Below are 16,640 nucleotides of genomic sequence, written 5' to 3' on the forward strand. Positions count from 1 at the left end.
AGTGATTTTGTTAGAGTGATTTGTACACCTCTGTATTTATTAGAAACCTGAGGTGCTTGAGTTCTGGATTTAATATATCCCCTGCGGGTTTCGAACCCACACGCCTTTGTTTCCCACGCCAAGGCACTACCAGGTGGCTGCATTAATCATTCGGCCACCGGGGCAATGATCAGTGATGATAAGCTGAGAGAAAAACTCAAATCACATCTTCAGTATCTTGAGAACCTGGTCATTAAGTGTGCTAATGAATAACTGAAGAAGATTCTCAGTGATAAGAGAACAGAGATTCTGCAGACTGTAAATCACTATTTCACAGATACACTGTTAATAATCTGTCAGAGAGCAGGTTCTTGCCAGAATTGAGTCAATGACAGATCATAGTCATGTGTTCAATGTAAATGACCTCATGAGCCATGTTCATCTCAGTAACAAAGACCAGACAGTTAACAATATATATAACATTCTCAAGGCTTACTACAAGGTAGCTGTGAAACAGTTTACTGACAATGTTATTCTGCAGGTAATGAAGTATCATCTTCTTAGCATCAGATCTGCCTAGTGCGGTATCAAGTCTAGAACTCTTTGACTTGAAAGCATGTTTCATCAGTTCATTGAAAGATGTCTCTTCTATTGCCCTAAGTCAGTTCAGTAACATGTTAACTTCAGAATTTTTCAGTTGTGATGAGTCATCACCAGCGCCATGACTAACATTGTAAAGTTTAGATAGTTTGACTTAAATATGTTTTACAATGTCATTCTGACATTTAATAATACTGGTAATTGATTCCAGTGAAACTGAAAGATGAATGAGTTTATTCAAATATTCACTATCACTGATGATGAAGCAACTCTGTCTGTAGAGAAAGAGAAGGCACAGCAGTGAACTCATCATCAAAAGTTCTACTCTGCAATAATTGCAGTTAAGCTGACATATAATACAGTACAATGAATCAAAGTCTCTGAGATATCTCAAGTTAAGACTCTCATTAGAGCAGTAAAGATTAACTTCAAATCAGAGAGCACTGAAACATACATTAATCTTCAGTAACAGTATATGTCTCTCATGAGAGAGAAATGTGAAAGTGTGCAAGTTCTAGAAGCTGAGAACAGAAAGATTCACACTGAAAAGCTTCTACTTGATTCAAACTGTGTAATCTTGAAAATTAAGTGAACATTCTTCTTCATACATGCTCTTGATTCAGAGCATGAAAGCTTCTGTGATTCTATATTTAGACATATGAACCTTGTTAATGAAAGAGATATAAATGAAACTATTATAAAAGCAGCACTCTCATTTAACTATATTGAAAACAAGACAATTGAGAAAGAGCATAGAAAGGGTTAACTAGACAGACAACTCACTGAGACACAGGCACTTTCAGCTCTCACTCTGATACAAGAGCCAGGACAGACTGCATGAGTGTTGACTGACAGAATGCAGCTCCCAGGCTATACAAACAAGTCAATGCAGTGTTCTGTCTGGCTCAACAGGCAGAAAGACTGACATGTTTCAGACAGAGATGTCTCATCTCTTACAGACTCTGCTGAACCCAGTTACTCTCACACTTCTTCAAAAAAGACATCTCTGATAATGTCACGCTCCCGGCCGCGCCAAGGCCCCGTTGCGGTTCCACACGGCCCATCGCTTCCATGCGGATGATTCCATCCATCCCGCAGGCCGTCCGAACCGGTTTCCAACCACTCTATGACATTATTTGAATATATCATAGGAAGATCCGATTGATGGATATGAGAACCCCGCTTCTATACAAGGTCAGCAGATTACTCTTCCTTGGCAATGAGGCGCTGCTGAGGTATCACTCTGACTATTCTCACTTGTGGAATGAAAGGAGAATATCCGCCCATTGTCTATATAGAATAGCTAGATGCTGGCTTCTCATCAAAGAAGCCAGTGATTCATTTTTTCTTCTACTGAAATATATATGAGAGTTACTATGTGCCTCATACAATCTTCTTAGTATACTAAGTATCATATCTGTGATATCCTCGCAATAACCCTGTAGCCTATGAGCTCACTATTCAAGCAAGATAGTCAAGCCCACTCATACAGCTTCTCAACAACCATCTCTACATGATGCTGCTAACTAGTCATCACTTTGATTCTATTATATTACAATTTGAATCACTCAATCTGATTACACATTTGAATCAGTTGAGCTCTAACAGATCAATATGATCTCATACATCTGCACTGAGACTGACCTGACTCCATTCTCTGGAAGAAATACTACATTATTCCCTAGAGTGTGTACACCTCTATCTCAGCAGGAATCTGAGATTCCTGAACTCACTGCACATTTTGACATAGGCTCTTCAATCACTCTGTCACTGTTGCGGCCTCTACACATCTACATCTATTATGAAGATAGAGAGATTAAGGTCAGAGATTCTTTAAGATACAAGAGAAACATCTTGTCTGAATTTCACAGCTTTACTCATACTCTTGAACAGAAATTCTGCCTTAATCTGAGTCAGTATAATACTCATAAGATATGAGTAATATACACTGTCAACCTTCTTGAAGACATCTCTGTGACTACTTGAGTCATCAAGAAGAGAGAGCTTGAGTGTACTAATGCTGTCATGACTTGAGAAGAATTCAAGAACTTTCTACTGAATCAAATCAAAGATCATCACAACTGCAGCTTCACAGCAGTATAGTAGTTCAACTCATTATATTAATAAGATAATGAGAATTCTTTCAATTTCAATACAAGATTTGAAGAATATTGAGAGGAATTGACTGATGATTTGAATCAATTAAAAACACAGCTTTATCTTACAAAGCTGACTTACAAGGTGCAGATAATAATATTATAATATCAGAGTTTATTAATTAATTGCACTGAGCTTGTCAACCTGGCTTTCTGAATCTATTTAAATAATTAATTCTCTGAGAAAAAGGTCAATAAGATCTCTTCTAAGCAATTAATAACAGAATCTAAACAGTGTCATGACAGCTTCAGTGCAGAGAAAGTAAAGAAGAATTTCAAGTATTCTGATTCTTCACTCACTGCAAAGAAATGTTAAAAAAGATTTGATAAAGATCTCTGTTTCAACTGTGAAGCTGATGATCACTATATCAGTAATTATAAGAAACTGAAGAAGAGAAGAAACTGAGAAAACATCTTCTCAAAGTTAACTTCTCTTCTGACAAATGTATTCACAGAAGATAAAGAAGAGAAAGAAAAGAATTGATAATTCTTATATTTCTGAGTCTATATTATAATTACAATGCATATTCTGAATGAGAAGATATCAGTGAGATGCCTACTCAACTTCAGAGTGAATACTAACTTCATATTCTATTTCTTTTCTTTGATGAAGAATTGAAAGAAGATAGATTTATCAGACCATGTAAAATTTACTGATGAAATGAAATATCACTGTTTTAACATAATCTAAGTGAAGTGTGTGATCACAGACTTAGAAGAAATCTTCAAGAAGAGCAGTCTGCTTCTTTATACAGTTAACATCATAGATGAGAATGTCATTCTAGATCTTTTATAGTTGAGAGAAAACAATTCTCTCATTGACTGAGTCACTCAGGCATGACAGTATCATCTCACTGATAAAGAGGCAGTGATAGAGAAATCTGAAGAGTTTCATTAGAAGAATCTTGAGAAAAAGATTGAGTCAATATACTGTATAGCAGGTGATTGAGACTTGAGAACAGATGAAGAAGTCATCACTCTCACTGCAAGATTAGCAGCAGTATTCATCATTGAAGATGAATATATATAACATCTCTTTACAGATTTTAAGAATGTCTTTTTGAAATGAGAAGCAGTGAAGTTTCCTGATATCAAGATACAATATAAGATTTATCTTGAAGACAGTGCAACAGCACTGTACAGGCCTCTTTACAACTTATCTGTAAAGAAATTGAATGTTCTGTATAAATATCTTGAAGAAGCATAATCAAAGAACTGAATATATTTATTAAAGAGTTCAGCAGAGACATCTATACTCTTTGTATCTAAGAAGAATAATAGACTACATCTATGCATAGACTACAGAGGCCTTAACAAGATGACAGTTAAGAATCACTATTTATTATCATTGATTGATGAGATGATTGATTGATTATCTGAAGTAAAAATGTTCTCAAAGATTGATATATAGAATGTCTATCATAGAATCAGGGTTAATGAAGATAACATTTGAAAAACAGCTTTTCATACCAAGTACAGCAATTTTGAATATCTTGTTTTATCTTTTAATCTTTGTAACACTTCAGCCATCTTTCAGGCCTATATAAATGAGACACTGCAGAGCCTTGTCAACATCTCCTGTATAGTATACCTGGATGACATTTTAATCTTCTCAAAATCAGAGAAAGAATATGATATTCATGTTCAAGAAGTATTAAGTCACTTGAGACAGTATTAACTCTATACAAACACTGAAAAATACTCATTCTATATACAGAAGATTGATTTCTTAGATTATATTATTAAAGTGAATAACATTTCAATGAACAGAAGCTGAGTCTTCATCATTGAGAACTGATCAGTGCTGTGAATGTATTATGAGATGTAGATATTTCTAGAATTTGCAAATTTCTACAGATGATTCATCTATACATATTCACAGATTACTGCTTCTCTTACAGATCTGTTGAAGAAAAGTGTGAAAGATAGGAAAATAGAACTGTTTATTCTCACTCAAGACACTGTGCAGATGTTTGCAGAATTGAAACAAGCTTTCACAGATATCACAATACTGAATCATTTTAATCTTAATTTACTCAGTCAGTGTGAGACTGATGCATCTGAAAATGAGATCTGTGAAATCTTTTCACAGTTGATATCAGAGATCTTTTAACATTGAAGAGATTAGAGAATAATCACTTCTGAGAAAACAGACAATGAATTGTCTGTGAGAGAAGGCTTTTTCACAGAGTCTATAAGACACTGTGAATAAAGATCAGTGATCTTCTTCTTCAAGAAGTTATCACTCATGCAGAGAAGGTATGATACTCATGATCAGAAGATGTTAGTAATTGTCAAATTCTTTAAGATCTGATAATATTATCTTCAGAGTAGTAAGTACTCAGTGTAAGTTCTTACTGATTATACAAATCTGTGTTACTTCTTAACAACAAAGAGCTTGACAGAATGTCAAGCCAGATGAGCAGAGCTGCTTTCAGAGTATGATTTCTATATTCAATATTATTCAGATTGGCTTAACTCTGCTGATACACTGTCTAGACAGTCTGATTATAATATCATTGATGTGAAGAAGAATTCTATAAAAGAACCTCTGTCATCACTGTAGAAGAAGCTGGCTACAGAGGGTTGAAGTTCTCTAAAGCTTAGAAACAGCACTGAAGAGGCAGCTGCATGACTCAGTATAGAAGATAAAAGAGAACCCAGGTCTCTGCAGAGAACTGACACTGAAGATTATGAGCTTCTCATATCACATCTTACAATCATTGAATTAGCAAAGAATGAAACAGTCTACAACCTTTTAATCTGACTACTTTTGAAATTTATTAATAAGTTACAGAAGAGAGACATCTCTACTGCAGCTTGAATTCAGAAGTTGAAGAAGAAAGAGTTCAGTTTGAACTTGAAAGAGACAGGCTCTAAGCAGGGTGATATTACTAAGAAATCAAGTCACTGATAACTATAAGAATGTGAACTTCTACTGCTGAATGATTCAGTCTTTGTTTCTTGTAACAGAGCAGTGTATCAGAAGTTATTAAGAATTCATCATAATAATTCTCATACAGAGCACTTCAGATTAGAGAAGACTAAGAAGCTTCTAAAATATAAATATATTTAAGACAAGCTTCAGATAGATGTCAAAGAGTATATTAAAACTTACAATGTCTGTCAAAGAATAAAGATTCTGTAGCATAAGTAATACAGTGAGTTAATATCACTGCCTATTTCAAAGAACTTATGACAGAATCTATCAATGAATTTCATAGTTAATCTGCTAAAGTTAATAAAAGTCAAAGAATATAACTCAATTTTAATCATTATTAACTGCTTTATAAAGATAATCAGATATATTTCTACTTATAAAAAAATTAAAGTCTCTGAATTAACTGACCTGTTTTTAGATACTATCATTTATAATCATGATGCTTTAAAATTATTAATAACAGATTGAGAATCCCTCTTCATCAGTAAATACTGATTGACTTTTTACTATTATCTTATAATAAGATGTCTTCTTAATATCACATTTCATCTGCAGATCAATAGCCAGACTGAACATCAGAATCAGACACTAGAATAGCATCTTTAAGCATTCTATTTATATTATCAGAATAATTAACTCAAACACCTTCTGATCACTGAATTCATATATAATAATATAAAGAATGTAATCTTAAAGATATCTTCTTTCTATACTTATTATGAATATAATTCTTTATTACTCAGTAACATTGCAGATGACATTTTAAAGAGAGAAATAAACAGTCAGAATATTAAACAGATACAGAGAATGAAGTATTTCTCAGTGTTAGAAGTAAAAGTGAGATTGAAACTTTTGAATAAAATTCATAAAAAGACAGTGAAAAGTATCTGTTATACTCAGAAGTAATAGATAAAATACTATAATTAAAAACATCTTTTAATGAAGTTCTTAATAGAGAATTAAGTACTACTTTCAGCAAAGAATATCAAGATAATAAGATTATATAAGAAGCTCAGTGAGTGATGACTAGAATCTTTCTCAGTAATAAGAGTAATAAGTAAGCAGACATATGAGTTAAAATTACTCACAGAATTGAAATCAATTTATTCTGTTTTTCACATTTTCTATTTAAAGTCTTATAAGTAATATCTCAGAGTGAAGCTGTTTCAGCTGAATAATATTAAGATTAAGAGTGATATTAAATATCTTATAAAGAAAATATTAAATAAGTAAATATATTACAGTAAGTTTTAATATCTTGTTAAATAAGAAGAATATTCATTATCAGAGAATTCATAAGAACTACTTAAGTATTTAAAGAATACTGAGAAAGAGATTACAAGCTATGAGATGACTAGTAGAGACTGTCTCATTACATATCAGAGATATTGAACAAGAAATACTGCTTGAGACTTCTTATTTTTTTCAAAGAGTTTTTTAGAGATAATCTTATAATAATAAGTCAGTGTCTTATAGACTCTGTAACACTCTTCTTCTATTTTCTCTTAAAGGATTTTTTAGAAGTTTAATAAGACTACACAAGTGTAAAATTCCTGAAGTGATTAGAGAAAAGAGATATTAAAAACTAATAAAAAGATTAATATTATTAATCTGTGAACTGCTGCTATTCTAATAGAGCTGCAGCTCACTGAAAAAGTAAAAAGAGAGACCAGAGTCTACTCATTAATAATTACATTCTCATCAAACTTATTCTTCATTATTAAAGTCTTCAGTATTAGTATCTTTATCTGCTGAGAAGTTAGTGCTGCAGTACTGCAGAGAAGCATACTACAGAAGAGTATAAGAGATACTGAAAGTGTTAACTTATTAACTTACAAAGTATCTCAGTTATCTACTTCAACTGAAGTGAGATTCTCTTTAATCAGTAATTAATCTCTGTGATGCTTTCAACAGTAGTATCAGCTGACTTCTTCTTAAGATCAGTCATTCTGAGATGTTTTTTCATCTCAGAGATTCATGCTTTCATCTTCTTTTACAGATAAGTAAGAAAGACCTTCTCAGTCTTGATAGAATCTGTCAACACTTAAAGCTCTGAGACTCTTACTCTGTACTGCTTGAGCATCTGAGCTTCTTGTCAGAGCTGATATGATGCCTTCTTATAGAGTAGGTAATACTTACAGAGAGACAGAAGTCATTGTTATGAATATAATAAAAATAATAAGAGTGAGAGAAGAAGCAGATGCATAAAATCCTTCTCTTCTTCAGCTGCTTAGTGCAGCACAGACAGATGATGATACCAGTCAGAGGCCACACTGAAGCCTTCTCACAGAGAGAAGATAAAGAAATCACAGAACTCTGTGAACCCAACTCAGCAGCATTCTGAGCAGGGCTCAGACATACCATGAAAGGGAAACTACAGATTGAGCTTCTCAGAGCTGCTGTCCCTGGAATCAAGCTCTTTTCAGAGTTCTCTCTGAATGATCACACAGGGTCATACATCACTGTGTTGATTGGGGGGGGGGGGGCAGTGTCACAATGATGGTGAGGGGGGCAGAGAAAGGACCAGATACAGACAAACTGACTGGCAGAAGGGACAACACCTCACTGCAAGGCACAGCTGCTACTACCACAGCCGCCAGAGATGCTAGAGAGAGAGGAGATGCAATAATAAGAGCAGTGCTCCCGTGGCTCATTGACACTGCTGTCTTCACCTTCAACTGAGCTTTCTTGACAGTCATGAAGACTGCAGCTGCACCATGAAGATGTTTACTCACTAGAAAATGTCAGAATAAGTTCTTGATTATTCTTTAAGAATGATACTCTCATACACTCACTGTTACAATTGAGAGAGAAGAAAGAAAAATGTTTCATAGAGAGAAAGAATCTTTTCAAAAAATCCTATCACTACTGTTAGCTTTGTCTCTAAAAATATATCACTTTTGCAGGGAATTTTATATATAGAACAGAATATATTGAAAGATCTGTAAGTTACTTATTAACTATATTTTTCACATTTCAAATTGATATATAAGGAACTCACTTATCACACATTTAATTTGAATGAAGATGAGAAAGAAAGATCTACACAGTCAGCAGAAAAACTCATCTATTTCTTTGTATCATGTACAGCACATACACTGTCAATCAGTTGATAACTGTTGCTATATAATAAAGATAATTTCTAATCTGATAATCTTAAGAGTATAGAGACTATACTCTTAAAGAGAAGAGTATTATCACACTCTCAGCTGTATTAAGACTCTGTTGCAGTTTCACACAGCTTATCACTTTCATGTGAATGATTTCATTCATCTCACAGACTATTCAAACCAGTTTTCAATCACTCTATGACATTATTTGAATATATTATAGAAAGATCTGATTGATGAATATGAGAACTCTGCTTCTATACAAGATCAGCAGATTACTCTTTCTTAATAATAAGATGCTGCTGAGGTATCACTTCAGCTATTCTCACTCATGAAATGAGAGAAGAGTATTCACTCATTGTCTATATAGAATAGCTAGATACTGACTTCTCATTAAAAAAGCCAGTAATTCATTTTTTCTTCTACTGAAATATATACAAGAGTTACTGCATGTCTTATACAATCTTCTTAGTATACTAAGTATTATATCTGTGATATTCTCACAATAACTCTGTAGTCTATGAGCTTGCTATTTAAGCAAGATAGTTAAGCTCACTTATACAGCTTCTCAACAATTATCTTTATATGACACCGCTAACTAGTCACTGCTTCGGTTCCGTCATATTATAGATAAATTCAGAAGAGCTTTCTCAAGTTTCTTTCTTCTCTTGTTATATATTCAGTATATTCAATTATTTATTTATTTATACATTCTTCATTCAGTCTGAATTCTCATTTCAAGTTCATTTGAAAATTAGCCTGCTTTGCCCGCTGTTGCTCATCTGTCATGTCAAGTTCAGCTGCTACTCATGATGTCTTTACTCAGAAAAATCACAATACTGAAGAATGTGAACAGAAAGAACAAGACAAGAATGTCAAGAAAGAGAAGCTAAATGCTAAGAAGGAGAAGGAAAAGCAGAAGCAGAAACATTTCAATAATCTAGCAGAACTTAGGAAAAACTTTTTTATCAAGTATAAGAACAAGAACATCACTTTTTTCATGATAAAAACAACATGAAAGTCAGGCAAAATATTTTCTGAGTGCATGATCAATCAGATGCATATCATAGAAGTCTTCACTATGTGTGAGACTGTTCAGATGAAAGATTCTAACTGTGGTTTGAAGATCATGTTGAGAATCAGAAAACAGTGAGTGACTTGCTTATAATATCAACTGGAAAAAAAAAAAAAAAAAAAAAAAAAAAACTCTTTTCATTAACATAGTCTCTTCTAACTATAACACAGATTGTCAGTGCATTACTCATCTCATAACTTTCTCATTGAAATATTCAGTGTATTGTCATCAGAGACTACTCAAGAGATAGACAGTCTCTATAATTATATGAAAAAGAGTTGCACTTTCACACCTAGATTTATAGACTATTTATTGAAACAGCAGTCTGACAAAGATATATTCCCTAACAGATTCATACTCTACATAGTTATAAAGAAAGTTCCTGGTTTCAATCTGCAGAATTTCAAAACATTTTCACTTGATAAAAGAAATCAAGTTCATATTGCTTTTATAAAAGCCTTCTAGTAAGCTGAGCTTTTGCACTTAAACAAACTCCTCATGAAAGATATTTTAAGATGAATTCACTGTTAATATACTAATTAGACAAACCTTATCATCAGTGAATTTCTGATCATGAAATATTTTCATGATGATCACTATTCTTGAAACTTGATCTGAGACTGAAGAAATAAAAAAGTGTAAGTTTTATCTGAATCTTTTGACCATGTAAGATCTACATACTGACTGTGTTATTAATAATCCCGTGTCCAGCTACATCATTGTCTTGAAATCAGCAAGGAAATCATCTGAGAGCTTTGAACCTATATTCAGTAACTACAAATTTAGGCAATGGTCTCTGACAGAGCTTGATGACGAAATTGACCTCATGGTTATGAAACATGCAAACTGATTCTATCAGAATAATAAATCATTTCTCACTGATGAAGAATGAGCTACAATACTCATCAATTTCAAGAGAAAGCCTTCAATCTCAGAGAGAAGATTCAGCAACCATGTTTTCTTTCTTAAAAAGAAGCAGAAGAAAATAACAAAATAATTCATATATAAACTCTTTACTTCTTCAATGATTGAATTGTGTTCTCTTATCTTTGAAAGTTAGACAAGATTTTTCAGATTGAATTGTTATTTGTGTTTTCAATTGAAATAATATATCATTAAACTTTTATAGTATAAAACATTTTGTCTTCTTTAATATATCTATCTTAAATTCAAAATTGTGAAATGAATGGCTTGATATAAAATGAGCACAAAGTGATTTTAAATAAATTTATATGTTATATTTCAGATCAGTTATTGTCATACATGTATATATCTATATGAAAAACTGTTCTCTAGTTTGATGATTACATTGCTGCTCTGACACTGTTTTCATAGATTAGTTGTAAGACAGTTTATATTTCAGCACTGTCTAACATCTCTTTCAATGTGATTGCTTTTCATTTATTTTCTCTTCTTCTTCTTTTTTCTGTGCAGTGCAATCATTGTTTGTCTGAAGAGTTTATTATATAAGTTATCATTTCAAATAAAGACATGAGTTCAAGAGTTCATAAGCATAGTGAGATGAGTCATGCTGTATCAGTCTTACAAGCCAGTGTGAGACTAGTAAAGTGACACTTAATTTTCTTAGCCTTGTGAGATTGCATTTTTCTGATTCAGCAGCAAGGTCAAGCATGTAAGTCTCAAAGACTTGTTTTGTATATATTGAGAGTTTTCTTCACCGTCTATCAAATTCAATTCAGAGTCTCATTCCCCCGCCCTCTTCATTTCTCTATTCAAATTTCAAGATATATGACAATGTGATATCTCTGATTGAAACTGAAAAGTGCTAACTTAGTGTTGAAGCAGTGAACTGATAGATTGCATGGTGACATTTCATCTCTTAACTTGCAGAATATATACTATTTTCAACTGTCATTTGCCTCTCATTTATATATAACACCTCATCAAACAGCTCTGATGTTTCCTTTTTTTTTTCTTTTCTCTCCAGATTTGAATTTTTATTTGATGCACTTCTTTTATATGTTAGATCACTAGAAACAGACATGTGACACAAACTACAAGGCTGAATCATGTGATGAGACTGGTCATTTTTGTGAGAGATCTGAGTTGTATTAAAGAGATTCTGCAAGCACCTTTCACAGTAATGGCCTTTCTTATATGATTTAATGTCATATAAATTAATGTTCAGTAGTGTTTTTAATTAACACTACTATCACACAGGTGGATCTGTACATGCGATGTTTTCACACGAATTCATACATAGTATGCGCATGTAATTAGTGCCATACAGCCTTTCTTATTCAGTTAGTTATAATAATTGATGCTTCATCATCTGCTGCGGAGTAGATATAAATCTCATCAATCTCAATAATCTCAATCTTTTTTTAAAAAGTTAGTCTCATATCTCATATTATTATTATTATTGTTATTGCAGGAATGAAAGATACTGAAATGCAAGTCAGTAGTAAGGCAGATTAGCTGCTAACTTCATCTAGACCTTTCTCTATTCATATTATCTTCTCTGATTTACATTCACATTTGCAATCATCATCATCATCATCATCATTATTATCATCAAGTTCTCAACCTTCTCAGTATGAATTTCTATTCTCTAATTGTACACTAGCTCAGCAGGGTCATTTCCAGGTTACAGAATCTGAAAGATTGAAGTGTATTCAATACTATGTTGAAAATCAAGATGATTATCACTCACTTTCTCAGTTTCAGTTCTGAAATAACTTCAAAATGTGGTTTGAGAAAACATTCAGATGCTCACTTAAGCAGCCAGATTATATAATTACTCAGCTTGTTAGAAAGCATTGAGAAAAGAAGAATACAATACAGGAAGAATCTAGAACTGCTTATAGTGTGACAGATCTGAATCTGACACTGAATGAATGAATTCTAGTTCTCAATGATCTTGAAGAGGTCAGAAAGCAGGTCAAAGAGAATGCTGCAACTGCAGAAGAAAATCATCATCAGAGATTCAAATGTATACAGAATGAAATGATGAAACAAAGAAGAAAAAGAAATCAAGAACAGCTTGAGAACTCACCTGCTTCTAAGACTACTACTACTGTTGAATTCAGCACTCAATCACCTGATGTTATTCAAGAATTGCAAGCTGTGTTGAATTCTATTGCTGCTGCTATTCAATCTCTTACTGAGTCAAGAAATCCTCATTATTCTTCTTCTGTTTCTGAGCAAAATAATAATAGTGAGCTGCAAGATGATGTGCTAAATTTGAGAAGTCAGATTAATGAAATGAGCAGTCAAATGAGCACAATGAGTGAGCAGATAAGTGTAATAATGACACTACTTCAGCAGATGAATTAGCAGCACAGAGAAGAGTAGTAAATATGAGTGAAATAACAGATGAAATGATAGTTGAAGAAGTGAGTGAAATCACAGATGAAATGATAGTTGAAGAAGTGAGTGAAATGAAGAGTGAAATGAAGCGTGAAATGAAGAAAGAATGAAGAGAGAATGAAGAATGAAATGACAGATGAAATATATATTTACTTGTGCAAGCTCTTTAGTTGATATCTCATACAATATTTTTATATTACAGTTGAATTACATGATTATAAAACATCATCAACTTTTTGTATGAGAAGATTAGATTGTTGAAGTGATTTCATTGATTAATATAATACATCTCTGTATTATATACACAAATTACACAATAAATTACCAGATTGAGGAATTATTCTAAGATTCAATAATAATAATATTAATATATCAACAAAGAATCTATCATTATTTTACAATTAAATCTGCCATCACTACTACTGCTTTCATTTCATAATCAAATCTGTCATCACTACTACTGCTTTCATTTCACAATCAAATCTGCTATCACTACTACTGCTTTCATTTCACAATTAAATCTGTCATCACTACTACTCTCATTTCACATTCAAATCTGCTACTGCCTGCTCTAATTCCTCATTCAAATTGTCTTCTAATTCATTCCTCTCCTCATTCATTCTCAATCTGCCTGCAAAATACTTCTTCAATGTTGATGAAGAACAGTCAAATCACTCAGAGACTTGATTATCATGAAGGCAGGTTATTATATTAGTGAGTAAGTAAGTTATCATATAACAAGCTGCCACTGAAGTGCTTTGAACCTGATGAGTAGAAGTGAATGAGTTTTATGCTCAATAACATTGAATCAATTCAAATTCATACTCAACTGATATTCAGTTCTCTGTTATTATCTTGTTGAATTTCTTTTGCTCAGCAGTTAACTGACCTTCTCTAGGTTTTTTATACATTCTCATTGTTACTGAAGAACCTGTATATGTGAGATCTCTGAATAGATATAGTTGTTCTGCTTCTGAAATATTGACAGTATCAAATAGAGCTTTTACTTCTGATTCTATTTGACTTTTACATCAGAGAAATCAATCATCACAGCTGTCAACAACTGAGTCATAGATTGAGAATAGCAATTCATCAGAAGTCATTATTTCTTAATATTTGAATTCATGAGTATACTTATGACTTAAATATGCAAGATGTTAATCCTCTGTAGGCTGGCAGATCTGCTGCAGAGTTTCATCAATATAATCTCATATTAGATCTCCATCTTCTTGAGCATCAATATGCTGATAATATTGCTGTAATTTTGACACAGTAGGACAAGTTGAATCTCAGTGAAGAAAATTCTTGAATCAATCTCTAAGATGAATAACTAAATCTAAAAAGACACTATTTACAAAGCTTGTTGACTGTTCAAAAAGATCTGTAACATTTTCATATCAATTGAAAAATGTCAAATAATTAAGAAGAATGCAAAATGCCAGTTCATCAGATGAATTATAGTGATATTTTCATTCAATCTGATCAAGCTGTATGTAGAGTATGATTTGATGAATCTCATTCTTGATGCACTGGAATTTGAATACTATCTGCTCATCAGGTATATTTTCAAGATTGAAATCAAAATAAGTATATGAAACAGGCAGTTGATATTGATATGAAAGACCACACTTTTTATTGTTATTAAAGTTCAAAATAACTGTACAAGTGACAGCAGCAGCAGCGGCAGCGGCGGTTGCAGCTGCAGCTGCTGCAATCTCATCTTCAACATTCAAATTCATTTAATAATAATAATATTATTATTATTATTGTGATGATGAGATTATTATTATTATTATTATTATTATAATGCACACTCTGCAGAATTATCAATAATTAGTGTCAATTACAGTTATAGATTATTATTATATTCATTACCTAGTATATAAGAGGTTTTCAATTAAATGAATATAATATTTACAAGGCTTATGTCACAGCAGCACTGAATCATGACATCTATGTCTATACAGAAAGACTGTGTGTACTAAATATTTCATATAACTTGGCACTGCAGAATCCCTCTATTGATAGCTATCTCATGAGTGTGAAATACTGTGTGTGAGATGCTAGTCTATAATAGAAAGCCTAGTCAACAATTTTAGCAGAGATTGTGCTCAGAGTTGCAAGTACACTAGAAAACTGTAGACTACTGAGATAAAAGAGCTCAGTCACTATCAGTATACTACTAATAGAAGAGCTGATTAACTGCAGAATCTTCAACACTCTCTCTTGAATCAGTTACTACAGAGTATAGTACTTTCTCTCAGTAGCTCTTTTCAGTAGTCTTCTTATAATGACTTCTTTTTAATAGTGAACTTAGTCAGTTTTAGAGCTTACAGAACTTTTAGAATATACTTCTAAAATATCTCTTAATACTGTTAAAATATTCAGAGTATTTATTAGAAATTTTTAAGTTTATTCTGAGATTAAATCTATATATATTAACTATAGCAGAGCTTATACTTAACAGTCTTATAATTTATAAACTACTGAGATAAAAGAGCTCAGTTACTATTAGTATACTACTAGTAGAAGAACTAATTAATTATAAAACTTTTAATAAAAACTTAATCTTACTAAGTATATTACTTAATCTTATTATATAAGCTGATCTTATAAATATAATCTATACTACTATTTAATCTCACTTAATACATCTTTTCTTATAATTTGAAATTACTTAATTATTTACTATTAATTTTATAATTAATTCTTAATTAATTATAAAACAATTTTTAATTGATTATAAAATAATTTTTAATTAATTATAAAACAATTCTTCTCTTATTATAACTTTTATATATAAAGAAGACTTTATTAATTTTATTAATAATTAATTTAATACTGAAATTATTCTTAAATTTAATAATAAAGTAAGTATTTATATAATTTACACTGAATTAATTATTAACTGATTTTCAATCAATTATTAATTACTTAAATATATAGATTGAATCTATTTTTATTATTATAATTAATTAACAATTAATTCAGAATCAATTTAAAATCACTTCAAAATTAATTTAATACTGAAATTATTCTTGAATTTAATAATAAAGTAAGTGTTTATATAATTTACATTGAATTAATTATCAACTAAGTTTCAATCAATTATTAATTACTTAAATATATAGATTGAATTTATTTTTATTATTATAATTATTTAATAATCAATTTAAAATTAATTTAAAATCAATTTAAAATTAATTTAATACTGAAATTATTCTTGAATTTAATAATAAAGTAAGTATTTATATAATTTACACTGAATTAATTATTAACTGATTTTCAATCAATTATTAATTACTTAAATATATAGATTAAATCTATTTTTATTATTCGTTACCAAAGCCGCTGTTTGAACTCATGCAGGGAAGAACGTGAAGCGTCATAACGTAACATTGATTCAAACAGCTCCGAAGCCAACCGCGCTAGCATGCCCAGCTGTTTGT

The 16,640-nt window shown here is 31.6% G+C and overlaps 2 protein-coding genes across 2 annotated transcripts; both read left to right on the forward strand.

Moving 5' to 3' along the window:
• Positions 1 to 8,172: 8,172 nt before the first annotated feature.
• BDBG_16927 (uncharacterized protein) lies at positions 8,173 to 8,358 on the forward strand (the record flags this gene model as incomplete). Its single annotated transcript, XM_031724779.1, has 1 exon — positions 8,173 to 8,358. The coding sequence occupies one exon, from the start codon at positions 8,173 to 8,175 to the stop codon at positions 8,356 to 8,358; it is 186 nt and encodes a 61-aa protein (XP_031578060.1).
• Positions 8,359 to 9,573: 1,215 nt separating this feature from the next.
• On the forward strand, positions 9,574 to 9,804 carry BDBG_16928 (uncharacterized protein; the record flags this gene model as incomplete). Its single annotated transcript, XM_031724780.1, has 1 exon — positions 9,574 to 9,804. The coding sequence occupies one exon, from the start codon at positions 9,574 to 9,576 to the stop codon at positions 9,802 to 9,804; it is 231 nt and encodes a 76-aa protein (XP_031578061.1).
• Between the last annotated feature and the right edge of the window lie 6,836 nt (positions 9,805 to 16,640).

Source organism: Blastomyces gilchristii (genome assembly GCF_000003855.2).
Source record: "Blastomyces gilchristii SLH14081 genomic scaffold supercont1.6, whole genome shotgun sequence".
In the NCBI taxonomy this organism is placed as follows: domain Eukaryota; kingdom Fungi; phylum Ascomycota; class Eurotiomycetes; order Onygenales; family Ajellomycetaceae; genus Blastomyces; species Blastomyces gilchristii.